We start from the raw sequence: 26,950 nt of genomic DNA on the forward strand, positions 1-26,950 counted from the left end.
TAGAGTAAAAAAAACAATCGGTCGGTATTAACGCAAGTTTACAAACGGAAAGTCGGTCGGACTAAAAGGGGAAAAAAATAAATATTTGGGTCGGTTCTAAATTGACAGGGTCGGTCGGGTTACGGCAAACGAAAATATTTTTAAGGATGGCCTCATCGACAACAATGTGCCAAGGTGTGCATGTGCTCTTCATTCACTGACTACAGAGATAAGCTTCAGGAGTCTTGGAGATACGTGTTCCAAATGTGTGACTAACTGGACTGTTTTGGAAGGCAGTCTTCTTCCACTGACTCGTGTCCAGTTTCACGTGAATAAAAAAATTGAACACATGAAAAATAACCAACAGCTACAGGAAAAAAAATGGTTCTGTTCCCTGGTGAATAGAAATAGCCCTCTATCAAAACACAAAAAAAGAGAGAGAGGAAGAGGAGGACAGTTCTGAAAGAGAAGAAAGCCGAGGTATCCAACTGGACGTTTCATTCAGACAGACACGCCGCTTGAAGTCCTCTCTATTTATAAACCACAGAAACACAAAAACATTGTTCTCATCTGTGCCTTGGACGTGTTGCGCTGGCAGAGAGAGAGAGCAAGTAAGCGAGCTAGAGAAATCGAGCGAGCGAGAGAGAGAGAGAGAGAGAGAGAGAGAGAGAGAGAGAGAGAGAGAAACGTCCAGCATGTGTCCGCAAGAAACAGTGCCAGCTCCCCTTAAAAACACGGCAAAGTTGCAGGGGAAGGGAAGGAGGGAATGCTTTCTTTAAAAAAAGAAAGAAAAAACACTTACAAGAGAGCAGAGGGAGGTCTAGAGAGTCGGGCTGGAGGAGAAGAGATGATAGATGACGAGAGGGAAGTGGGAGAAGTGAGGGAGAGAGAGACAAATTGCCGCTGAGGGCTTGTGGCATGCGGCTGACTGGAGACTCATCAGGACAGACAGATAAGATAGATGATGGGAGAGAGAGAGAGAGAGAGAGAGAGAGAGAGAGAGAGAGAGAGAGAGAGAAACAAACAGAGAGGGAGGAGCAACACTGTGTCAGGGGAACGCAGATAGAACACATTGATAGAGATGAAAGAAAGAACTCAGACAAGAGAGAAAGGGGCAGGACGGTGGTTTGCAAGTGGAAATAAGAACATACACATCCATTAGCGCTCATTGGGTGGGGGTGGGTGTATCATGTGTGTATGCATGTGGTGGGTGTGTGTGTGTGTGTGTGTGTGTGTGTGTGTGTGTGTGTGTGTGTGTGTGTGTGTGTGTGTGGCACACTACTGGAGATGGAGGCTTTTGAAGTCCTGGAGTGAGGACCATGTGGATTAACTGCTGTATATAAGTACATCCCACATCTAGGCTAAATCCTGTTCACCCCAACACACACACACACACACACACACACACACACACACACAAAACACCACATACAGACACAATACAGGCTAGACAAGGCCAACACATATCCAGCCACACAAGCTCAAGACAGAATGCACCAGATATCCACATGCACTCACAAAAACTTACGAATTACGAATCAGTACCTGTGTGTGTGAGCGTGTATGATGAAGATGGCACACTGGTAAAAGAGTGAAGCAAATTAGAGGGGATGCACGTCATGCCACCTCAACGGCTCTCCCTCACGGCCACTTGCACACCAGCAGGCGCACGCGAGCGAGAAACGAGGGTGGGGCACAGCGCAACTCATGCAAGAACAACTGCTACTGTAGGCTGCCCCTCCATCAAGCGAAAAAAAAAAAAAAAAACTCTCCAACCTGAAGAGAATCATTGCAGCAGAGGGGTTCTCACTTCTCCTTTTACCTCTCCCTGCGGTCTCTTTTAAAACACCACATACACAAACCCGTGAGCCCTCCTCCGTCCCGTGACTGAAATGTCGACAGGATATTTGCCAGTGCCTTCCAGGGGACAAAGGCCTTTGCAGCTCCCAGTGCATGCAGTAAACTATTAACGATGCTCCGTTTGATGTGGGATGAAGATTAAAAAAAAAACATCGGATGAAAGAGGCTTACAAGTACGGGGAAACTTTAATTAAACGGGTGAGGGGGAAAATAAGATGATAGAGACTTTGCCAAGAGCTTGATTGCACCATAGGATGTTTAAACAGAGCATCCTTCAGTAAGAGGCTCTAGGGATGAAAGGAAACAGACTTGACTTCGGATCTTAGATCAGCCGCATCTGATAGCAGAAGTTATGTCCAGATATCTTTGAAACAAGGACAACGCACTAATCGGGTTGCTTGTGAAGTTTGTACATTAATTAAATCACTACACATTAAATGTGCATGTATACACATACTTTAAAATAAAAGGTTAAGAGAACACATAGAATAGCTATTCTTTAGCCTAACATTCAGTGACAAGGACATAAAAGGAGCTTTTTGCTTGGTTAGTCTAGTTCACTTCTACATTCTTTCACTTTGCAGTCTAGTGCTAAACTAAATAATCTGTGCTTTTTTTGTTGTTTATTACAGACACACACACACACACACTCGAACTCAGCATGATGCCCGTCACTGGGGCAGCGGGGTATTAAAAAAAATGAAACGATTAAAAAGCGTAACACCAGGACAGACACTTAAATGCAGGCACTGGGTTAGCCTGTATTAAGCCATGTTGACGAGACGACAACAGCGAGCTGGGCGTAAACCCAAACACACACACACTTGTGCACACAGTACACACACACACACTTGTGCACACACGCACACACACACACACACACACACACACAAACAAACACACACTTGTGCGCACACACACACAACTGGAGGGTACATGACCGTCATCCCAGAGCACTAAATCTAAGGGCTTTAGCCAGCCATAGTCGTGCCCTCTCTGCAGCTTTACTCTCCCTTACAGTGCAGGGTAATGAGACAATTACTGCCATTGAACCATGCGAGATCTAAGAGATGCACAGAGCGATGAGCCGCCTTTCACTGTGAAAATAATTCTAACTTAGGTTCAGTGCTCATCTAGAATTTATGTAATTTGGCAGAGCCACCGCACAAGGGCTAAAATTTAGACAATCACTGCATTGAATGTGTGCTGCTGCACCATAACAATCAGTTACACTTTGCATTGAATAGCGTACATCAGGGCAAGTATAGGCTACTGGCTCTGTATACGCAAAATAGAAACTCAGGAATAGAATGTATGTATTCTACCGTCCAAAGTAATTCCACCTCAGTGTGTAAAAGTTCAACAGCAGAGGAGGGAAAGTTACCAGGAGGCTCTCTGCAAGGCTTTGTCGTGACTTGGTAACAAGGTCAGTGGGGCTGCTCAAGCATCTGACCTCCCCATGGTGTACTAAAGAGAGGCTATGAGTGTACCGCAATGTGAGAGCTAAAGGGAAACTCAATACTTCATCAACAATTAACAAGAGTGAAGAGTCCTACCAGGGACCTGAGCCAAATTTCCCCCTTTGTCTAATGCATCGCTTTCAGCAGCTCCCTGGCAAGACTAGTTCGTTCTGACTTCATGCACAACCTGAAGTCATGCTGTATTGAATCCATATTTGTCTTTGCACCTATTGAGAATATTTTGCCATTCATTTTGAAGGCTCTGTAAAATGGTTCGGCTTTCATAGTCATAGAATTAGACACAGCCTGTAACTTTAACATCTACATCAGGTCTACACGATGCATACGGTTTCACAGTCCAGGATATTGCCAGCATAAACATAGCTGCTAGTAGAATAATAGTTATAATGGAAAAAAGAAGAAAGAAACCCTGTTCATTACTCAACAACAGCACATTCAGACAATGAATTATGATGACTGTTGTCAGGGCCAAATGTGAGCTCTGTACACTTCCTTTATTCTTTTGTGCTACAGAAAACACAGAGAAAACAGACATGCCACAATTAACGGCAGCTATGTGTCCATGCTGAGAGTCTGTGCTAAGCACATGGGAAAGTTCGTACTCAATTGACTTAAGATTGAATTTAACCATACACGAGAGGGTTCTGAAAGAGTTCAGATGTGCTGCAGATCTCTGCATAGTTTCAAGGTTAATGTGCTATTCAGCCGAGACAGTGCCTCTCACAAGTGAAGACAGCAGTGCTTGGCTCAGGCCTCGGTTTCCAGAAAAGCAGCCCCAGAACAGAAGAACAGGAACTATTACAGTTCTCCTTTAACACCATTAACTTCCATCCTCTGGTTTAAGGTCAGTTCACATGGAACCTTTAATCTTACGAGATGTACAACTTCATAATTGGAAATGGTGAAAATATCAGCTCACGCTAGCGTCTGCATCAATGGATCCCAAAAGTACATCCAAATCCAAGCAATTTCTCCAAGGCGTGGAGATAATAGGGTATTGTCTGAAAACACAGACTGTGTTCAATTTCAGAGCATGGAGGTGGAATTTGATGGAAGTCGATTCTGACCATGGCGCAAGAGTGGGTAATATAATTTATCACGAGGTGCCTTTACCCCAAAAGACAAGGTCAATTTTCAGTGTGTTACTCCAGAAATAATGCAACCTCAGGCAAAGACAATGACGTTTGCTTTACATCAATGTTAAGGAAAAAAAGGAACACACAAAATTTAAACAGTCAGCTTGAAACCCTTCCTGGACACTGACAGAGTAAAAATCCAAGTACTGACAGCTATAATTAAACACCTAAATTCTAGCTACAACTGAGACAATACAGAGTGGCTGTGCTAACACACTCCCTTTGCAGGCTGCTTGTGGTCTCAGGATGTCAGTTCTATAGATCGACAAGGGAACTTTTGAGGGAATGACCAGCAAGAGAACAAACTGGGGCAAACAGAACAAAATGGGGAGTGTTGTTGGTTCAGTTGTGCAGACACTACAAACCAAATTTGTAGTAGGCTATATGACAAAACTACAGCAGGCTATTTGCCTAGCTATAAATTCAAGAACTTCTGTTCCAACATAAATCAAATTACAGGGAAAAAATAGTTCTGAATCATCTAAAACACATTTCCCAAGAGGGTTACCCCCCAACTGCTGTTAATCAAGCTTTCTTCACCAACATTTGAAGTCTGCTTCTTGTGATTGGAACTGTATCCAACTAAGGTGACTTTGCATTGTCACTTCAATTCAAAGACTGCACAACTGGAGACCGACCTTGATAGTGTCAATTAAAGAAAGGCTACAGGTCACGAATGTAACAATAGTATGTTTTGTAAAAAAAAAAAAAAAAAAAAAAAAAAAAAAAAAAAAAACAAAGACGTAGCCTAAACTCACATCACAATGCCATACCGACACAGGTCTATGCTACTTTTACCGGTGCGTGTGGTTAGAATCTGTGATTAGAACGCACCTACTGTGGTTACTGTTAGTAGCCTACCAAAATATCCACCAGTTTTGTTCTAAAGCGGACTAGATTGGTTAATCTATGACTATTACGGGTCTATTTAACTGATACACATCACTACAAATTCGGAAAGCGTAAACTCAAGGATTTATCAGTCCTCACTGCCACCGCCTACTAAATGCCCCGAATTTGCACTGATCTGCATATAAAAGAAACCACTTCAGGTTTCGATAGCCATAGCTATAACTAGTAAGTCGCAGGGTCGCGTAGCAGTTCTATTCGAGCGAAAGTTTGATTACAGAAACGTAGCTACTTGCAGAGAGACACACCTACTTCAAAATCAATTGTCTTCAAATTACCTACATTTCAAACAAATCACTACAACTGGCAAATGTATAAATGTTACCAAATGTAATGGTCAAACTAAAATAATCAGCGCGTATTCAGAATCCCTGTTAGCAGGCTAACTTCTCAAGCTAACGCCTTAGCTGGCTAGTTACCTTAGCTGGGCTGCTACAGCTATCAGTGGTCATATCGTTACGAACTTAGATACCAACAATTGTTGATCACGACAACCGCAGAATTAACAAATGTGGCTACCGACGAACTACATCGTCAAATAAATGCTAAAACGCAAACAATGCTTCCAATGCCACTTCTACAACATTCATGAACATGGGGATGTGAGTAGTAAGAGCGCATAAGTGCATGCTTTCCAAGGAGCACACTACAGTCCCAGCTCTCAATTAATCTGTTTGTAACATTGATCTTGATAACAGCTGGCAATAGAAGCTAGACATGATTACAGAATGAAGAAATACCACTGATACTTACTTGACAATAAACCTCCCAGCATTGTGTGATAATTTCGGCCAGCCCCGCTGCTCTACCACTCTGAAGTCTCCGTGTTGCTGGTCTGGATAGGTTTCTGTAAAACCTCAGCATGCATCGCCGCCCCGTGACTTGAGTGCAATAGCAAATCCAAATCCTTTACCAGTGTTTAGCCTGCTTATTCGCTGCATGGCACACTTATGGTACACCTCTGCATTGTCTCTTATCAGCTCAACAGTGCCGGCAAGATTATCAGTAGGCAAGAGATGTGAAGAAAAAAGTAAAGGTTGCGTATGACATTAGAAATTATGTAGCCTAAAATATCATTGCACTTGGTTAAACCAATAATTCTGCAGTGCAATGATATTTTAGGCTAGCGTAGCCCATAGGATCTAGATCTGTGATAGGAAGAGTTCACTTGCAAAAATACCCTTGTTACCTTTATTTATTTAAGAAATAGGTCTATTCAACATAGCTACATCATGTTTGTTGTAATTTTGTTCATTGTCAATTAATCATTTTGTTGTCAGCCAGTAAAAATAAATAACATAGGCCTACAGTTTGACTAGGTTATCAGGAATTAATTAAAGATGACTTAACAAAATGCATTAAGATTAAATTAAACTTTATACTAAAAGAAAGCAAATACCTATAGTAGTCACATCAACATCCTCGTGGTCTTGTGACCTTTGTGTGACTTTTTTCCCCCTTACTAAGATCAACACATTTTGCAGTTCTACACTGACCGTCTGCCAAATCACACTTTTTAAGCTAGGCTTTACACCGATGTGGTCCTGATGATGCATGTGTTGCACATCCCTACTGCTCTTTTGCACCCTTCTGACCACTAGAATGATAAAACACCATCTTTCTCATTGTTTGTCATAAAATGTGCAACATTTCTTACAAAGCACGGTCAAGCATCTTAACAAATAATGGATGTAGGCCTACAGTAGACTATATTTTATTTAGGTAATTGAATAATCCAAGCTGGATATCAGTGTGTCCATGAAGATTCAATCTCTTCTAAGTAAACAGTGCCATCTATAGGTTCCAATAAATACACAGCCAACTGAGCATGAGAGTATGAGTAGCCTACCCAACATAAGATTGCAAAATATCTGTTTACTCTCTCCTACATGTTTATGCGTCAGTCACTCACATTGGGGCCATACAGACTCTGGTGGACCTTGCATTACACATAGACCCACTTGGACTAGTGAAGGCTATATTCAGCAGGGCTCATTGACTCATATCCTAAAAGAAGAGGCAAAGAATGCATACTAATGTTGAGCACTTCCCCTGAGTCAGTGTACAATGATTTTATGACCCGGTGTATGCAAGTAGCCTGCCTGTGCCTTCTGAGCCTACACTGCAGTAACTAGCCCTACTCACCACATGGTGGATTAATTAAAGGGGCCATGATAAAAATGCAATATAACACTGACATAGGTTGCTTTAAAAATGAAAAACTGCCTTTATCCAGCCATTAAATCAACTAACACGGATCATAAAGCTAACTAATCCTTTAATCCAAACCGCTATAGGCCTACGTGACAGCTCATATATTTTCAAATAGGCTATACATTGTGTAACCATAACAAGGCGTCTTATCATTTCGAATAAAAAGGTCTTCAAAATGATGTCTTTCACAAGCAGTTCAAAGTATTATAGAGTCAGCATCCTCATGATCAATATGGTGCAGGCAGAGCCTGTCTGTTGCAGTAATTAAAATATCAAGTTCGTGTTTATATTCTGCACAAATAATTTGTTTTGGTTGTAAATTTTGTCAACCAATTTTGCCCGGTCTCAAAAGTCAACAGCGTTCCCGTAAGTAGGGCTACCACTTTAAAAGACCCATGACGCATCTGCGCTTTCCTCTTTGATCCATCAGCTGGCACGCATCCGAGTTCGAACAGAGGCGCGCTCCTCGCTGGTATTTACGAGTGGGCAAGCAAGAGGCGCGTGCATGCCTGGTACTCTCTCCTTCGCAGCCCATCAAACTACAGGCTACAAGACTTCATGGACGTAGAGCCTGTCTTCTCTCGTCTTAGACATCGTAATTAGTTTACATTACACTGATTTAAGTTATACAGGCCCATACTGTTCAGGACTAGACATATACAGATCTGCTGCAAGGATACCAAGAAGTGAAGTGAAGGGCTTTCACAATACATCTAAATGCGGATGTTTTCGCTTAAAGGGAAGAGAAACCCATTGCTGTTTTGCAATATTTGATAATAGTCTGGCACATTGAATAAAGTGTGCAGGGTGCAAGCTAACGCTCCTGTCAGAAACAAACACTTAATCTATAATAATGGGTAGTACAGCTACGGATAACAACAAGAAAAGAGATGTGAAGAAAAAGAACACGAAAAGGAAACGATCGCTTCGGCTGAATATGCCTGTAAGTAGCCTAACCATTAACCACTATGATTTTTTTAACTGGTTCTTTCCCTAAAGTTGAGTGGAGATGTGTGGTGGGCGGCGGGATGGGTGTACTTGTATGTTTAGGAAGAGGTGGGTTGCCAAATATTGGCGCAGGCAATTGTGTGAAAGTTTGAAAGGTAGGCCTATTTTTTCCAACTAATCTCAGCCTTAATTGTCAATTTGTTGTAGAAGCCTATTAGCGGTGGTTGCCTATTAGACGAGCGAGATCCATATGAACCTTTCTCGTTATAGAAGGTTACAAGGTGGTATAGCCTGGATTGTTTGTTTTTGTGATTGATCTTTCTTTCTTGGGCATATTATTGATCTTACTCGCATTTGTCCACTTCAATTTGATGAAATATCACCATGAGCTCATTTGAGAAAACACCAGATTTCAAAGACTAGAAAATAATTGCCTTAATTCTGTCAAACGCACATGAAGTGATTTGCTCATTACTTGTCAAAGCAGTGTGCGCAGTCACAGTTGCGCGCCTACCAATTGTAGGTATGTCTTCAAAGTCTGCGTTGTGTCATGGTTGTGGTGGACTGTCAGTCGCTGTTGCTGCGAGATAGCCTCGATGCGATTTCGGCGCAAACTACATTAGAGAGATTTAATTATGAAACCTAGTAAGCAAACCTGCATCCTCTGCTCTCTTGAAGGTCTGCGCTTCGCCTTTGGTATGGGGCCACATGACACTGTTTTATCAGATTCAGTGGATTTGTCGGGTTTGGAATGTTTATTTTGCATAAAGAGCACAACAATGTACAACAGAGGCTTGTTGCCTTAGATTTCACGGAAGGGCTGCAAGGTGCATCAGTGCTAGGCTATTTTAAATAGTATAGCTAGACTTGTGACAAAGAACACACAAAGTATAACGTCTGACAATGAATGCTGCAATAAAAAAGCTGAACATGACACAGAAACACTCAATGATAAATACAACTCCAACATGATCAAGGTGAAGGTTCCCCATGCATCCTGCTATCATGTCCTGGTCTGTGTGTACTGAAGCCTAACTTGATTCTTAACATTGTTTGCCCCTCCATAGTTAAGATTGTTTGCCCCTCTCTGTTGATGTATGGGGAAAAAGGCTCTTGGACGTAAGAGTGTTTGTCTTGTATGCTTTTGCTGGCCCTCTGACTGCTTCTAGATGAGCAGTTAAACCAACCACTTTCAAATGGCTCCCTAGTCAAAGGTACAAAACTATTGGAACAGAGGTTGTAATTTATACACTTCTTAGAGTATGATTAGCTGTGTTTAAAAGGAGCCAGCAGCTAACATCGATTGTCATGAATGCCACATCGATTCTTAGTCCCTGTGCAAGCAATAAAGTGGTCAAGTGATGTAGGTAAATAAAAAGGCAGAAAAAAAACAAGACATTCAGCATAATTACCTTGTTCTGCTACAAATTCATGTGTAGGCCAGGCACATATCAATACAGTCTCTCCTCTTATCTTTGTAATTACCATCTAATTATTAACCAAGCCAGGCGGAAAACCTCCCCTTAAATGTACAAAATTAGATCAAGGCAAACTAGATGCAGGCCTAATTTAATCTGAGCTCATTATTTAGTTACAGCCCTGTTCTCCAAAAGTATCATGTCCAAACATACTTTTTACTCCCCTTTTGCTATACATGGCACAACACGCAAATGCTACTGCTATTATCTTGACAAACAAATGAATGTATTTCAGTCAAGTATATATAAGTGTATATATACTCTTTTGATCCCGTGAGGGAAATTTGGTTCCTGCATTTATCCCAATCCGTGAATTAGTGAAACACACTCAGCACACAGTGAAGACACAGTGAGGTGAAGCACACACTAATCCTGCAACAACAGCGGCGCTCGGGGAGCAGTGAGGGGTTAGGTGCCTTGCTCAAGGGCACTTCAGCCGTGCCTACTGGTCGGGGTTCGAACTGGCAACCCTCTGGCTACAAGTCCGGAGCGAAGTAGGCCACAGCTGCCCCTGTGTGGGTGAGGTGATTATGAAGAGGTTGCAGAAATGAACTAAGACAGACATGAAGTCAGGTTTCAAACTGTGCATTATGGTGTACAGTAAGGGGGTGTAGGGTTGTCATCGTGGCAGTTGCTCAGATCCTGCCTGCTCCATGCTGTATGTTGAGTTTGCCATTTACTCATACCATGCACATTATTGCACAAACAATGCACATCTATGCTTGTATGAACATTTTGTTTTGGCAGGGCAATTACAATGTTGTAATGTTTGTTGAATAATGGGCTGATGATGTTTATGGATTAGTGGGTGTTTTATCAATGGATGTTTGGTAATCCGAACCCCCCCGCCCCTAATGGTGACATTTGCTTATGCGATTCACAGAATAAAAGGGCGTCCAGTGTACACAAGCACAAAAGCCTGTGTTGCTATCATCCTCTTTTGCTACATTTCTGCATAATTTTCTTCTGTTGCTGTTCTTTTGAGAGGATTCTAGGGGAAGAGGAGGTTTGCGTTTGTGTGTGTGTCTGTGTGTGTGTGTGTGTCTGTGTGTGTCTGTATGTGTGTGTGTGTGTGTGTGTGTGTATGTGTGTGTAGAGTTCTTTTTTCTCTTGAGCCCTGGCTTTTGTCTCACATATCTGTGGCTGTGGCTTGTTTCTCAGGCGTGTTAGACTGTAGTTAGGCCCATGGTGAGTAGCATTCAGTAAGGAACCAAGAAGATGCTCTTTGGTATTTTCACCATCCCCTCATACATCCTCACAACATTTCCATCATAGTTTTAGTCATTTCACACCCTGCCAAAGGATTGACTGTTCAGAATCAGATTCAGAATTGTGATATAAATGGCAACATGTGTGCTTTCAGAAACTCTCACAAGTGCAAAATCTATTTAACATAACTTGGCAGATTGTTCTACTTTAGGAATGACGTTCTCATCACAAATCACACAAACATCACATTAGTTTTGAACACAGCAGAATGCTTTCATATGCATATTCTTATAAAGAAATTGTTATGAATGATAGCAGTGTCTAAACTCTAAGCATTACACGAACATCTCATCAGATCTGTTTGTTTTCCTCTGCATAAAACAGTAATCTTGAAAGATTGACTCAAATTGAATCTGTGCAGTGCCATGCTAGTTTTTCCTCATACAGCTCTTATCCCTGGTGGTGTTTACCTTATTTACAGGTATTCCCAGAGGCCTGGTTAATGATTATCATAAACAGAGCATTTCTGCAGGTTAAGAACAACAGACTGATTCAAGCAAACAGTGAAACATTGGTTAATAAAATAATAACAAATTAGTGACTTGGATGATACCTCACTGCATTTCAAGCCACACTTGCAGGAAGTGTAGTGATTGGGACTTGAGGTCACTCTGAGGACTTCATTATCCCAAAAGGGTCATCCATTGTTTATATAAAAATTGTGGATTAAAGAGAGGTTACCATTCTGAGGTAATGTTTTCTGTGTGGTCCTAGGGCAAATATCTTCTTACACACACACACACACACACACACACAGGTGGGTTGGGGCATCGGATACAGACAGATAATAAAAATCCACTCACAGTGAACATACAGTATGTGTTAAATACAATATTGTCACCGTAAGAAAGTCAAGACCTATTGGAGAGACATCCCTTACCAATGCCTCTTGCTCAGTTTAACACCTCTTTACTTAGCCACATCCCTGCTGGCAGAATTGAGACAAGTGCGGTAACAGTTATTCTTGCCATCCATTGAGAAGTCATTCTTTTTCTTCATCACTTTAACCAAACCCCACAGCTGCCTGATTGGTATGCTGAAGTTGTTCCTCCAAGTTTTTCTATATTGAACATTTCGAATTACAATCTCAGCCAAACCTGAGTTGAGGTAGTCCTATAGCTTGTCAGCACCACACTAGTAATTACTGCTTGACAGAAAATATATTTCTTTTAAAATCCCTAGGCCCATAGAAATATGCCAATTATAGCATTTAGCAGCACTGCCAAATCATTGTTAAATCACTCAGACTGGCTGTTTAAAGCACATCCAGAATAGTCTCAAATTAAGACTGAAACAGCCGTGTGATGTTTCATTAAAACAGAAAAAAAGAAGGCAATGTGTCCATATCACCCCCACTGTGGCTTCCCTCTGTTCTCTCCAGAACATTCTGAGAGATCTGAAAAGCCAAAGACAGATGGACTTCCTTTCTGAGCCGCAGTTCCCTCCTTCTGCCAAGGAGCTTCTCCTGGTCTATGTTGCCCAAGACTCCTGCCCCTGGGTCATGTAAGCTCCCCAGCAGTCAAGCAGACTGATTTGGTTTGGAGGTCAAAAGTCAAACAGTTCAGCAACCATCTTTTAAACCAGCTGATTGGAGTCTGCCAAAATTCTCTAACAGGTGGGTTTACATAAAGGACACTTTTAACTCAATTAGAATTGGAATAATGGCTCAAATAAAAACTGCACACACAGGGCTCTTTTCCATAACGGACCGGCTGACCCAAGGCTTTTCACCGGTCTTAAACACTGGTGGGTGGCCTCGGAGTTGTGTTTCCATAAGGAACAAAGATTATATAGTTATAGCTTTATCCACCGTCTCTGGCTGTAACATTGGGGACATAAGCTAACAATGCTAGAAACTTCTAAACAGTGCCAATGACACCGCGAGCATAGTCTAGCCTACATCAAATGAATTACATGGACATTTAAACAAGTCAGTCATAACATTGTAAGAACCAGGGCGGATTCACAAAGCCTTAAGACAAAAATACTTCTGTGGTGTTTTCTTCTTTGTATGACAAAAATACTTCTGTGGTGTTTTCTTCGTATCTTTTGTCTTAAGAACAAATTTAAGAAGATGTGAATGAATAAAGCTGCCTAAACCATAGGCCTAAATGCCATAAGATTATGTATTTTTCTTAACTTTCTTCTGATTATTCCTAAAACAAAACTTGAGAATGAGATTCCTGGGGCCGGATGCACGAAAAAAAATCTTAAGATTATTGAATGGAAACCTGATTCAACCAGGGGCGTAGGCTACCTATGTTCCCTGGGTCCTATTCCCCGCATTGTATGGGACTGAGGAGCGATATTTTTTTTTTTCCCCAAGGATGGTAGGGGAAGGTACCGCCTTTTCGTCTCTGATTGGCTAAAAGGGGTCTCGCCCGATTGGTTATTTGATTTGGCCTTGAAACGTCATGTCACATTCATGACAAGTTGTCGGCTAGTCTGTTTTGATCGTCTTTACAAGTAGGCCTAGCCTAAACGAAGTCAATCCAACAGGCTACTAAGAAAAGCGAAGTACATGCAGTCAGATTTATATTCCAAGTTCACAATTTCATACCATGTTTAGATCGTGTTTAGATTAGTCCTAGCTGTTTGTGGGAGTTTTGTGATGAATGAGAACTTGGGAATAGGCTACAAATCTGACCAGCCTTTCATAAATTCGCTGTGGCTCGGGCACTGAACAGTTATCCTATTAACCTGTTGAGGAGTACGGTCACAAATATGTGATCAGATGCAGCTGGGCCCCTGGGAGTACGATCACAAATATGTGATTAGAATGTTTTTGAAAAAGGTTCTATACCATGACGCAACAATTACCCTCAGGGACTTTTCTGCCATTAAACAAACTATAGAACTTTCTCATAGAATTCTAGAAGGAGCCAGGAAAATAATTCACTCTCTGCAGAACGGCATTGTCTTAAAGAATTCACTCCTCAACAGGTTAAGGAGTAGGGCCTACATAAGCAGATTGCCTGGGTTTTAAGATGTATGCAATACAATCAAACGGCATTTTGCCCAGCTGTGTGCAGTGCGAGTCCCTATTCCAGACTAACGGACACTAGTGATGCATCATCATGCTGCTCAGCTTTGACCAATTTGACCAATTTTAATTTGGCCAATTATTATACGGCTCTTCACAATGCTAGCAGAACGCTCCATTGACTTGAATGGGATTTCCCAACGTTCTACGGTAAAATAAATTAATGTAATTACCGCTGCAAACATATAATTACCGCTGTCAATGGCAACGGGTTTTGTGCTGCTGATCATATCACTCTGCAAGTAGTCCGGTCACTTCTTGCATTGGAACTTCATTCAAAAGTGAAATCAGATGGTTGATCAGCTGTGTTCTAAAGAATGTTTGATTCAAGTTCAGTGTGTGTTGCGAAGTATTTGTTTCTCAGCAAAAGCCACAACGAAACGGTAACAAATAAGTGGAAAGAGACATATCGTGGAGTTTATTTTTTCGTTTTGGCAAGTAGCCGTATAAAAAGCGGGATAATGTATAGAACGCCGGTCATTATGGGAAAATAAGTCCCTTCAGGGCGAAACAAGACCCAGTTCGCCCTGTCGGGACTTATTTTCTCCATAATGACCGGCGTTCTATACATTATCCCTTACATAAATAATACACACAATTACAGAGGGAACTAGGTATGGAAAGCAATGACACATTTAATGACTATTGTACACTGCAGTGGAGTAACACTGGCAACAACCTCTAACAGTTAGGCTCCAAGTTTTCCCAACCAGCAAATAGGCTTAAAACAGCAGCACAATTAACAGAACAGTCAACACAGAGTTCATTAAGGCTCCCTGATGTGACGAGAGATGTGTTGGTCCTAACTTGTATTCTGCCTGCTCAACAGAAACTATTTAATGAAACTATTACCTCCAAATTATTACCAAAGTAAAGGTATGACAATTTGTAATAGGCTACCACAGATTAATGAAGCATACAGTCATATAAACCGCAATTCGTGTTGATACAAGTGTCAATGTTCATGTAGAAACATTTTAATCACATACAAATTTTCGTGTTACAGCTCAGGTAGTCTCCGCCATCTTGGTCAGCCTTTTTTTAAACTCCCGCCTCCAAACACAAACATGCGGACCTGATTGGTTGTTGAATGGTCCTCATTTAAATTGAGAGGTTGAGGTTCTAAGAGTTGCACAAACATCTCGTTGTCACGACTCTCGACTATTTTTGTCGCCACCCCCTCAGTGTTGATGCTGAAGGATACTCGTCTTGTTGACATTTGACCCTGAGGCAAGGCTATGAGTCCCATTGGCCAGAGCCCAGTTCAGTGGACCATGAGTCAGCACTTAGAACAGAGATTCCCCCTGACCCCCATTCCACCACCCCACCCCACCATGTCACTGATAGTCAGTTATGTCTTAAAGCAACACTAAAGAGTTTTTTGTACCTTAAAATAATGTTTCCAAAATCGTTTCAGTGGTTCATCAACTCGTAACAGGGTGAACGGCACTTCTGCATTCGCTATGCGACCCTCTATCGGCTATAACCGCCCTATTCAAGTTTGCCAGATCGGGTAGCGGATCTGTAGTTCGATGGAATGAGACATAAGAAACTACAAATTTGACTTGCTTCTAAGGTCGCAATACATCATACTTTCATAAAATCATGCAACATACTCTACCTTGTCTGTAGACACTGCTATTTGTAAAGCCGGTGCTGGAAAATCAAATAATGTGTGTGCGAGAGAGGAAAAGTGCTTTGGTGTTGCTTTAACTCCTTTGAAGGATTACAAGATGCATGGAGAAGTATGCCAAAATAATGGTGCTGCCTAAGTGGTGCATGGTATTTGTTTTTGTTTTAGGGCATATGTGGTCTCTATGTTTTTATTCCCTTTATCAATTTCATCTCACATTGTTTGGACTTAATGTGTGTTGGCCTTGTCACTAGTGTACACAACATTAGCTCTCTCTCTCGCTCTCTCTCACTCACACACACACACACACACACACACACACACACACACACACACACATGGGCAGCCCACTGACCTCCATCCTGTCTTCAGGATGAATATGAGGAGGAGGAGGTGCTGTGCTGTTATTGTGCCTCACCTACTTTGGGAACTCCTCTCTCTCTCTCTCTCTCTCTCTCTCTCTCTCTTTCTCTCTCTTTCTCTCTCTCTCTCAATCTTGCCTTACCCATCTCCCACTATGGGCTGTACTCTAGTGCAGAGGCATTCAAGGCAGCACCTCTGCAGACTCTAATAGCCACCTTCTGCTACGTGGGGGAAGTGATCCTGTCATATGCATGGAGCCGGTTTTTGCTGTCTCTCAAGGCTGCTGGACAGACTGTGGTGAGCCCGCCTGTCTTCATGGCAAAACACTGTTGTTGTCTCTTCTCAAACGGAGAAAACATGTCAGATTACCTTGAGGGACTGTTGGGCTGGACTGTTTTTACTCAGACATTTACACATCTACTCAGTGACTTACAGTCACTTTTCATTGAGTTGGTGTCCTGATGTAATCTTGTGGTGGATTCACATGTTAGATGTAGCTTTCCATTTAGAGTGGTAGGACGTCAGTGGTTACATATTAGTTGCCTTATCAATGACCATTATTGTGGTTGAGTAGGAACTGCTCCTGTTGTGCTGGCATGGGATGGGATGGCAGTTTTGCCCATTAGAATTTCTGGTCAATATTTATTACATAGAGAAGATGGTGTTTAGGCAGTCAGATTTGATGTTACAGATCCCTGAGAGTATTATTTGTATTTATAATTAGATACATAGCTTATATTGATTTCAATATAATCAAATGTATAGTACAGGTGCAGTACAACTAAGGCTTTTATGTTACAATGTACATTACATTTATAAATGAATTTAAACATATCTACTTAATACCAAGCCTGTCAGTCAGAAGGAAAACAGGATACTTAGCCTTCTTGGGCCTATGGCTGCTGATTGTTGGAACAATGTTCAGACTAATTGTAAAGCTTTGAGATTTACATTACCTCACCGTTCCTAACAAGGATTGGGAAGAGGCCATTGCCCTAAGCTAGTTAAGATCTTAGACCTAGGTAAAAGTTATCTGAGATCACTCTTTGTCTGATCTTTATGCCTTCAGCTCATCTTTTCCTCACTTAAAGGAGAAATCCGGCAATTTTTCACATAGATCTCTGTTCAGGCATCTCTTTGCATGCTTCTGTACCTGTTTGCTTGTATTGCTTTCCTCTCAGGGTCTCATTTGTCAGTAGTCCCTCTCCCAGGTGTGATTATTATGGGATTCCTTCACTGAAACCCATTTACGCTCATGGCATTTGGTCTCCATGGAGATACTGACTGACTTGAGATAAAACATAAAACAGGGAAAAGGTTTAGGGATTTGGCAGAAAGAAGATGTATGGCCTGGATTGAGGCATGTAACCACTCAGTACTGCTAGAGTTGGGCTGTGAGATAGCTGCACACAAAATGTATGTTTGTGTGTGTGTGTGTGTGCCTGTGTGTGTGATTTGTGGTGTCATCAGTCGTGACAGTCTTCAGCGGAGTGTTTTCAGCATAATGGGGTTCGTCATCTGACCTCTGGCCCTGACCCCTCCATCACCTCTCACTGGACACATCACTCATGACAACCAGCCATGGCAGTCGTGCACCAGAACGTACCGCTCAAACCCACCACAGATCTGGGCATTTCATCTCAGGATGTCAGGCAGCAAGTATCTGGCCCTGCAGACAAGATTAATGGGCATGATTTTTTTTTTTTTTGAGTATAATGTTCTATCTGCTTGGAATAGATCTTGCCTTTGCATTGCACTTTTAAAGGCTGCCAGACCCTGATGGGACCAATTAATTATGTGTAACAAGGTGGAAGGTGGCATTTGTGGAGTTCTCCTCTACAGTATTTCGCCAAAAGCAAAAAAAACAAAAAACGTGAAATCGTTTAACAAGCCTCAAGATTATACTAATACCGTAACTTGTTGCTTTCATCACTCGTAAAGTCTTTCTTACAATACTGTGTTGTAAGAAAGACTGTATTGTTTCTTACAATACAGTGAACTGTGAACAAAAAAGGCAAGGGAAAAAGGCACAAAAAAACCAAGTGGCCAGTGCTATAAACCAGAGCTCTGTGGCCCATTTCCCAGAGTAGGAGGTGATGCTGGCGCACCGTGCTGAGTCACCTTTGGAGGCCTCGGCATGCTAATGAGGCTAAGCTGGCCGGCACGCGGCGGGGGACTAATTCCAGCCCTCCGAGTCCTTAGCGCTCCAGCCAGCTCGCTAACTTTCGACTGGCACCATGGAGGGAGACGCCAGGAATGCAGAGTGTGTAAGTGTATCTTGAAAACTGCTCACCTTCACACGCAAAAAAAATAATGTTTCTAATGCCAGGACTGCAATGAAAGATAAACACATGAAATATGTGAGATGTGTAGTGCCAAGTACTGGGTTCAAGGTTTTCTTATTTGGAAGTTGTGCTGAGCAATGATGTTTTTTTTTCTCACTTGCTCAGGAGTTTCTGAGTGACCTATAAAGGTTGAGATTGTTGATCTATTGCTGTTCTAGAATCAGTTTGTTCCTTAAGCATTTGACCTCTTATGTTCTCTGTTTGCATGTGTGTATTTTTTTTAACAGTCTTCATTCATGTCCACTTTAAAGAATCCTACTTCCTGTTTTTCATCTTCTTCTCCTCTCTTCCTCCCTTCCTCTGTTCCTTCTCCTCTCTTCCGCCTCCTCCACCCGTCCCCTGAAGGGCGATGGTTTTATCCGTAGGGCATCTTGAGCACTCAATCTCTGTCTTTTTTGTCTGCTTTGCAAAATAAAGTGCAGTCTGGTGGGAGTGCGTAGTCCCCATGTTTCTCATGATCGTCATGGTAGCAGCCGTGAGATAGGTGGCATCTGATTAGGTTCACGCAATAGTGTGTTGCTTTCTCTGAACTAAAATAAATGTGGTTGTGTCACCCAGCTGTGTGTCAGGTTTGTGTTTCACATGAAAACCGGTTTACAGTACTTTAGCCATGCCTTGGTATATCCAGCCTCCTCTGCCACATGTCTGATAGAAAGAATGTGTGTGTGTGTGTGTGTGTGTGTGTGTGTGTGTGTGTGTGTGTGTGTGTGTGTGTGTGTGTGTGTGTGTGTGTGTCAAAAAAAGGAAAACAAAAAGGCAAAAAAGAGGAAGTATTCACCAGTGGGGATTCTGCTTCAGAGTTGTGTGTGTGTGTGTTCCGTTGAAGCATGGCCTTCTTGCAAGCATGGCCTCTGACACCGCAGTTTCTGTTCTGATTTCTTGTTGATCTCGGAAGATTCCAACTAAACAGACACAGCGAGCACAAATGTCTTCAGGGTCTTACTTCATTAACCTTTATTTAATCAGGTAGGTTAGCTGGACTGACTAAGATTAATGCTTTGAAGTGAGAGTGAATGTCAAGTGGCTGTGATTCTGTTAGAGTTTAGAGGTTTGTTTTTCCTCAGTAATTAAATAGTTAAAGTGTCTTGTTGAAGTAGAGAAGTATGGAATTTTTGGGTTTAGTTTTAATCGAGAACCATAACCTACAGTATGTTCTCGGTAATGGATATCATCCTATTGTAAATTTCCTTGTGCTTCTTTTGGCTTTGTAACATTCAGGTACATTTTTCTTCTCAGTGACATACTCTACACTATCAATTTGCAAATCTTGACCTATCTTCTCTTCCTTGGTGCTGTTGTTGTGTAGGACCTGAGCTCATTTGCTATGCCCTTCCTGGAGGGGGATGCCGAGCAGTCGGGGAAGGACGCAATACGCAAGGTACCATTCCAGCAACTCACAGCATATCATTAACAAAGCAGTGAAACACTATCTGATGTGTACAGTAATGCCTTAAACTTCAACTTAGCATGTTTGCTATATCCTGCTATTTTCTACCATCAAAAGATATGTTTTATTTTTCATTCAGTGATTTCGAAATGATGATCTGCTTGATTAATAATCACCAAAATTCCGACAAATGTATCCACTCTCCTCATTGAAACTGATGATTTAGAGAAAGTCAAAGCCACTGGGATGACATCATCTGAGCTCTCAAACCTGCCAGCTTGATTTCTGACCTGTCAATCAATTTGCTGCCGCAGGTCGTGCGTGTTTGTGTGTGTGTGTGTGTGTGTGTGTGTGTGTGTGTGTGTGTGTGTGAGAGAGAGAGAGAATAGAAAGGTCAACTCTTGTGTGACAGCACTGACGCACCAATGTCACTTTCATGTGAAACATGAATTGATCAAAGTTCATTAATCTTTTCCTTTGGTGCTAAGTGGCACCTTTCTCATAGACAAGGACAATGTAACACACACACACACACACACACACACACTCACACACAGCAGGGAGCTTTCCTTTTATCCCTCAACCCATGGCACTGTTTCCATGTCATACTGATTCATTATCTGACATTCAGAGCAAGTGTCTCGCGCGCCTCTTCTACTGGATCTTGCTGGGTCATGATCTGGCTGGCTGCCTAGCAACCAGTTCTTGCAAGTGCTCAGTGACAGTGCCTTCCTGCTGCCGCCTCTATTAGAGCCTTAATTGGCTGCCGAGACGCTTCTGTGCAGCAGCCTGGTTGGCAGGTCTGTTGAGTTTGGGGATCATGTGATTTGCCATGTGTGGCTTCAATTCACACAGTGTGCATCTTCAATTCTTCAGGTCAATTATCTGTGAGGAGTGCATAGACAGAGCCTCTGCCAAATGCATGGTCGCCATTTCTCTGCAGCACCGGAATAGTGTCGGGACGAGTCTTGTGCTGTTTTGGCCGACTTTCTCATTCCTCACCTTGAGCCACCAAGGACGGCCAGTTTCAGAGAGCCGAGTTAAAAAGTACAGGGCCGGCGATCAATCATCGTCACAGGGACTGGAAGTCAAGGTCGTAAATAGCCAGATAAATTGGCCGATAGCTCGCAGAGAGGATGGTATTTGTCTTTGTTTCCTGTCTTAGAAGTAAGCGGTGTCTTAATCTCCAAAGATGTGTTTACAAAGATATATATTTGTAAAAAATATTGTAGAGGTGCCAGGACTGTGAGGTTTTCCATCCTGTAAACAAATCCTGTGTGTGTGTATGTGTATCTGTATGTTTGCGTAATGTGAATTTCTTCATCTGGGTGGTGTGCCTGTGTGTGTGTGTGTGTGTGTGTGTGTGTGTGTGTGTGTGTGTGTGTGTGTGTGTGTGTGTGTGTGTGTGTGTGTGTTTGCGTAATGTGAATTTCTTCATCTGGGTGGTGTGCCTGTGTGTATGTTTTCCTGTGGTCCCTCAGATGTTGTGTCTGTGTGTGTGTGTGTGTGTGTGTTGGTTCTGTGAGCAAGTGGAGTGAGTGTTTTTTTCTGTAAACAACAGAGAGAGACAGAGAGGCAGATAGAAAGAGAGAGACAGGGAGGGAGAGAGAGAGAGATTGTTAGTGTATACTGATAGACAGGGTGCACCTGACATTATTAGTGTGTTTCAATTTTCTCCATGGAAACAGCTTCAAATCTGGCGTTGAGCCAAAACAAGAAAACAATGTTGTTTAAACACAGCATGTCAGCATGTCCCGCATGCTCACATCCAGAGGTATGGGGCCAGGCTTTTCCACCCACTACGCCCAAACAAAAGCAGCACGTAGGTAAACATCAACACCAAAACCCCACCCTGAAAATCACAAACCAACAAAACCCACACAGCTCATGCAACTACCTGACATCTTTGCCAATGCCAAAGATTAAGACGGCTCACTCCCACTGTTATGCAAGTCCACACAAGGCTCTCTCCTGAGGTAGTGCATGAAAACATTTCCTGATGGCGACTTTGCATACTTTTGAACCGAGCGAGATCATGTTCATGTGAGGACAGGCTGCCATGGGCTCAGATCAGAGCAGATCGTTTCCTGCAGCTGTGTCTCTGCTGTGCATTCATATCAGTAGACTGCAGCAGTAGACGGTATTTGCATACAGTCACGCCTTAATATTTATTTGGCCTCTCTCTCCCTCCCTCCTGCCACAGTGTGTGTGTGTGCGTGCGTGCGTGCGTGCGTGTGTGCGTGCATGTTTTTGCGTGCGTGTGTTTGTGTGCGTGTGTTTGTGTGCATGTGTGTTTGAGGGTGGACAGCAGAATGTTTTCGGCAGGCCAGGAGCTTGTGTTTATGACCCACTGACCGCCTCCCCCGGCTTTGGTCAATACAAACCGGGCCGATTGGTGGGCGGCTTTGGTTGTGCAAACACTCCGCACCCGTCCTGCTTGGGCTGTTTACACAGAGCCAAATTCCTCCCAGGTCGCCGAGAAGAAGAAACTTTGGCCGGCCTTGTCCAACCACCGCTCAGGTCCGATGGTCCAGACATGTTTGTTCTGGCTGCCGTGCAACACGTTGGCTGGACTCTAATCTGCCTCACTAGCTGCCATAATAATAGCAGGTGTCAGATAATATTCCCATTATAACTTATAATGAACTCGGAACAGTAGCGCTTTCACCTGCAAAACATTACATTAAGACTTCATTAATAGCTGCACCAGTGAAGGAGATGAAAATGAACTAGTTGGTTAGTTTGTGAGTGAAGGTCATGTGGAGAGGGAATGTGTGGGAGGCTGTTGTGTAATGTCGAAGTGTATGCAGATGAAGTTGTGCTGTTAAGAGAGGGGAGTGATGCTGTCTCTCTCTGTGGGGTTCAGTGGGGGTCAGACCCTGGATCTAGAGCAGGGGTGGGTGAACTTTTTGGCTCAAGGGCCACATTGGGTTTTGAAAATTGGCCGGCGGGCTGCACAACAACACCCCCCCCCGACACACACATAAAAAAATATTTTTGTATAGCCTATAATTTATGACAAGTATTTGTTTTAAAATATTAATTGCTTAAAACATACTGCTAATTTGATGCTGTTTAACAAATGTATAAATTGTGCACTGTCGCTTTAAGACAGTCACTTTAATTCACGTTTATTTCTCATTGGGGGCCAAGCAGCGAAGCTGCGAAGGCACCCATTGTGATTCTATGATTTCTTATTATTATACTTTCTTCCGCCATGGAAGTCAATGGCAGCCCATAGAACCGTCTGGTAAAAAGTTGTGAAATTTGGCACACTTATTAGGGACAGTACCATGATTAATGTCACCAAGTTTCATGATGGCAACTCAAGCACTCTAGCGCCACCAACAGGCCAAAGTTGGATGTGCGTTCACGCACGTAACTTTTGACCCGTATGGCCGATTGTCAAAAATGTGGTATCGTTGTAATCCTTGGACCAAGCCGAGTTCAACGCACCCTATGATGTCATTTTCCGCCATGATGGATTTTCCGCCATATTGGATTTTATCGAAAGTGAAACTAAAGTTTCACGCCTCACATAGTTTGTTCGATTTTAACGAAACTTAACACATATGATCTTCAGACCAATCCGCACAAAAGTTATCGATTTTTGTCTTCGGAACTAAAACCGTTCGCCCGTAACAACCAATCGAAATATCTTGTGAAGCCGCCAAACAGGAAGTGAGCTCATATCTCAGCAACCCTTTCATCTGTCATAACCAAACTTAGTACATGGACTTATATCCCCATCTGTAGATCACTCAAAAAAATCTGGTGACCTTTGACCTCTAGGGGGCGCTGTAATTAGCGAAAATGCATTTTGGCCTGTAGCTGTTGATGTGTTTGGAATTAAAACATACTAGTGGTGTCTGGTAGTACTTTTGGATGTCCTTAGGCTGACCCAGGCCAACTTGTGATGTCAACATAATTGATTCGGCCGCCATATTGAATTTAATCAAAAACACGAAAAAGTTTTCACTGGTCACAAATTGTATCTGATTTTCACCAAAATTGGCTCAGACCATCCTCAGACCTTGCCTTATCAGTGTTTAATTTTCTGGAACGATTGACAGAAGCGTTCGCCTGTAACAGCCAATCGAAATTTGCGGCGAAGCCGCCAAACAGGAAGTGAGCTCATATCTCAGCAACGCTTTCATGTATCAAAACCAAACGTAGTACATGGTCCTCAGGACCCACCAGGAGGACGCTCAAGAAATTTGGTGACCTTTGACCTCTAGGGGGGCTCTGGAATTGGCAAAAAATGTATTTTGGCCTGTAGTTGCTGTATTATTCTGCAATGGAGGTCAATGGCAGCCCATAGAACCGTCTGGTTCATCCTGATGATGCACAAATAATTTGGTGACCTTTGACCTCTATTGGGGCATTGAAATCACAGCAAGCATGATCATATCTCAATCGATCTTTTATTTTTGATGTGAAACTGTTGACAGCGAGTTCCATCCAGTTAATTCTAATGCGCGGCGTGCAAGGGTGGGGCGGGTGGGACGGGCAGGGGGACATGGGCGGTGGGTTGGCTGGGTGAGGGGGCGGCAACACTCAGCCCTGGTTCAGCCACACAAAATCAGTTATGTTTTGATGTGAAACTTGACCTTGTAACTCAGCCAATCTTGGGTTGTTTGACATGGAACTTGTTGTGACTGCTTAATGCTATATGCCTGATGCCACGGCATTGAGTTGCATGGCAAATCTGGACTTCTGGACTGCTGAACTGCCTGCTTGGCCCCCTCATTGCTGCTTGCAGCTATATTTTCTCAATGATCTTCTGCCTGCTCCGCTATGGCTAGTGCTGTAGCCTACCTGTGCCCTCTCACAGTTTTTAAGTGGTCAGTAGTGGGAACTACTGTTTCCTTCATGATTTCCTTTTAAAAGTTTCTTATAAGAAGGAGATATCAATAATTATTATCAACAATGACAACCCAGCTGGAACCTGCTGCTCTCTCTCTCCCTCTTATGACTGCAGATGCCTTCTCATAACGTTCATGTTAGATCTGCTGCAAAGGACATAACTAAGAGTAGGCCTATCCTCTCTAGGCCTATTTAACATGATGTTTTTGCATTGACATTGTAAACTTTCTCTAAGGAGAGTGAAAAGCAGTTTGCAGTAAAGCTAACCACGTTGTCTCTATCGCAGGAAAAAAATAGCGAGCAGCCTGATAACCAAATTAAATGCTCGGCGGGCCGGAAGAAAGTGCTTGGCGGGCCGGGCCGCAGTTTGCCCACCCCTGATCTAGAGTCTTTGATCTGGTAACTGGGCTTGATTAAGAAATGTTCTCTTGTGTCATGACTCATGCCCATGTGCTGAGAGGTTGCTTTGTTTCAGTGTTGGAAAATTCTAATTGGTGTGTGTGTGTGCGCGTGCGTGCGTGCATACATGCATCTGTAAACGCATGCATGTGGTGTGTGATTGCATGCATGTGTTTGTTTGTGTGTGTGTGTCTGCGTGTGTCTTTGACAGGGGGATGCAGGTTGCCAGTCGGCGAGCCCCACCAGAGGCTTTTTCGCACGGAGCCCCTTTAGCCGGCCCTCCAGCCCTCTGTCGGCCCCAGTGAGGAACAGCTCCCGCAACAGCCAGGGCTCCCCAAAAACCATCTTCCCCTACCCCGCGCACCAGGACTCCCCACCCAAGTCCCCACACCGCCTCAGCTTCACGGGCATCTTCCGCACCTCCTCCAGGGACTCCAGCTCCACCTCCACCTCCCCCTCCCCCGTCAGCATCAAGCTCTTCTCTAGAGCACGGAAAGGTAGGAGCCAGGAGCGTTCTCAACCCTATCTTACATGCTGAAAACTCAATGTTACATGCTGTATCTGAAAACAGGATCTTCTCTAGTCTGTTGATGAGTGAATTATTTTCCTGGTTCCTTCTAGAATTTTACGCAAACAATCTATAGTTTCAGTGTTTTTTATACTGTCTATGGGGAAAATCTCTCATTTTACAGACCTCTCGGATTGCGAACATTCTAATCACATATTTGTGACCGTACTCCTTAACAGGCTAGAGCATAGCGTTATCAACTCTATCTTACATGCTGTAGCTCAGTGGTTCTTAAACTGGGGTTGGCAAAAATATGGGAGGTGTTGCGAAATGATTTGCATTTGGCATATTCAGTAGTCCTAGATGTAGGCTTACAATTCACAGTGTTTCAATAATGTTCCTCCGAAAGTGGCTGCTCTTTGACAGAGCCTTCTTTTGTCACAGAAACGCCAGTTATACATTGGAAAATAAAAAATCAGATTGTGAAAGGCTGCCATGCATTAATGCCTTTGGTGTTGACAGCCTAACTATGAGAGAAGCCATTTTCTGCCTCTGCCACCGATGCCCATATCGCAACATTTTCCAAAGTGCAACTTGTTTTTGCCAGTTGGAAAGAGGTAGCGAGTCTTGGCCCATGGTTTTTGGTGGGTCGCCAGACAAAAGGTTTAAGAACCACTGCTCTAGAGCATGGAAAGGTTTGAAGCAAGAGCATTCTCAGCTCAACGTTACAAGCTGTACCGGATATCAAGCTCTTCTCTAGAGCACCAACAGGTAGGAATCAGGAGCACTCTCAAGAAGCTCTTCTTTAGAACTAGTGATCAGATCTCACTTTTGTTGTTAGATTATGTCAGGTCAGGTTATTCCCTCAGCTCTGATTGCTGTCAGGGGGACATCAATGCTGAAAGAGGATATCTTTCTTCGTACTGCTCTATCAGTACGAAGAAACTACGAAGAAATAACTGTCAGGAGACCAGGCATAGACATCCCTGTCCCTGGCCAGCTTTTCTGCCATCCACATGGGCTGTACCTGTTAACTTACCTGCTAATGTATACAACATGGTTTCAAGACGATGATGTTTGTTTACTTCAGACACTGTGGAGCCATTATGATCTCGTAAGCTGCGATGCAGTA

The 26,950-nt window shown here is 42.9% G+C and overlaps 2 protein-coding genes across 4 annotated transcripts in view; one reads left to right on the forward strand and one right to left on the reverse strand.

Annotated features, from left to right (window-relative positions):
- Nucleotides 1-6,300, reverse strand: part of galnt11 (UDP-N-acetyl-alpha-D-galactosamine:polypeptide N-acetylgalactosaminyltransferase 11 (GalNAc-T11)) — a 28,686-nt gene extending 22,386 nt beyond the window's left edge. The window contains exon 1 of one of the 2 annotated variants that reach the window (XM_048266116.1): nucleotides 6,119-6,300. The gene's annotated coding sequence lies outside the window, so the exon portion shown is untranslated. Of the gene's footprint in view, nucleotides 1-781; nucleotides 801-6,118 lie in introns of those variants that run through there. The other variant, XM_048266117.1, reaches the window with a different exon arrangement.
- Nucleotides 6,301-8,081: 1,781 nt separating this feature from the next.
- prkag2a (protein kinase, AMP-activated, gamma 2 non-catalytic subunit a) overlaps nucleotides 8,082-26,950 on the forward strand; it is a 73,739-nt gene continuing 54,870 nt past the window's right edge. The window contains exons 1-3 of one of the 2 annotated variants that reach the window (XM_048265729.1): nucleotides 8,082-8,522; nucleotides 19,965-20,036; nucleotides 25,522-25,807. In XM_048265729.1, the coding sequence (XP_048121686.1) occupies nucleotides 8,433-8,522; nucleotides 19,965-20,036; nucleotides 25,522-25,807 (448 nt within the window). In that variant the 5' untranslated portion in view covers nucleotides 8,082-8,432. Of the gene's footprint in view, nucleotides 8,523-19,557; nucleotides 19,625-19,964; nucleotides 20,037-25,521; nucleotides 25,808-26,950 lie in introns of those variants that run through there. The other variant, XM_048265730.1, reaches the window with a different exon arrangement.

This window comes from Alosa alosa, chromosome 16, assembly GCF_017589495.1.
Source record: "Alosa alosa isolate M-15738 ecotype Scorff River chromosome 16, AALO_Geno_1.1, whole genome shotgun sequence".
NCBI lineage: Eukaryota > Metazoa > Chordata > Actinopteri > Clupeiformes > Clupeidae > Alosa > Alosa alosa.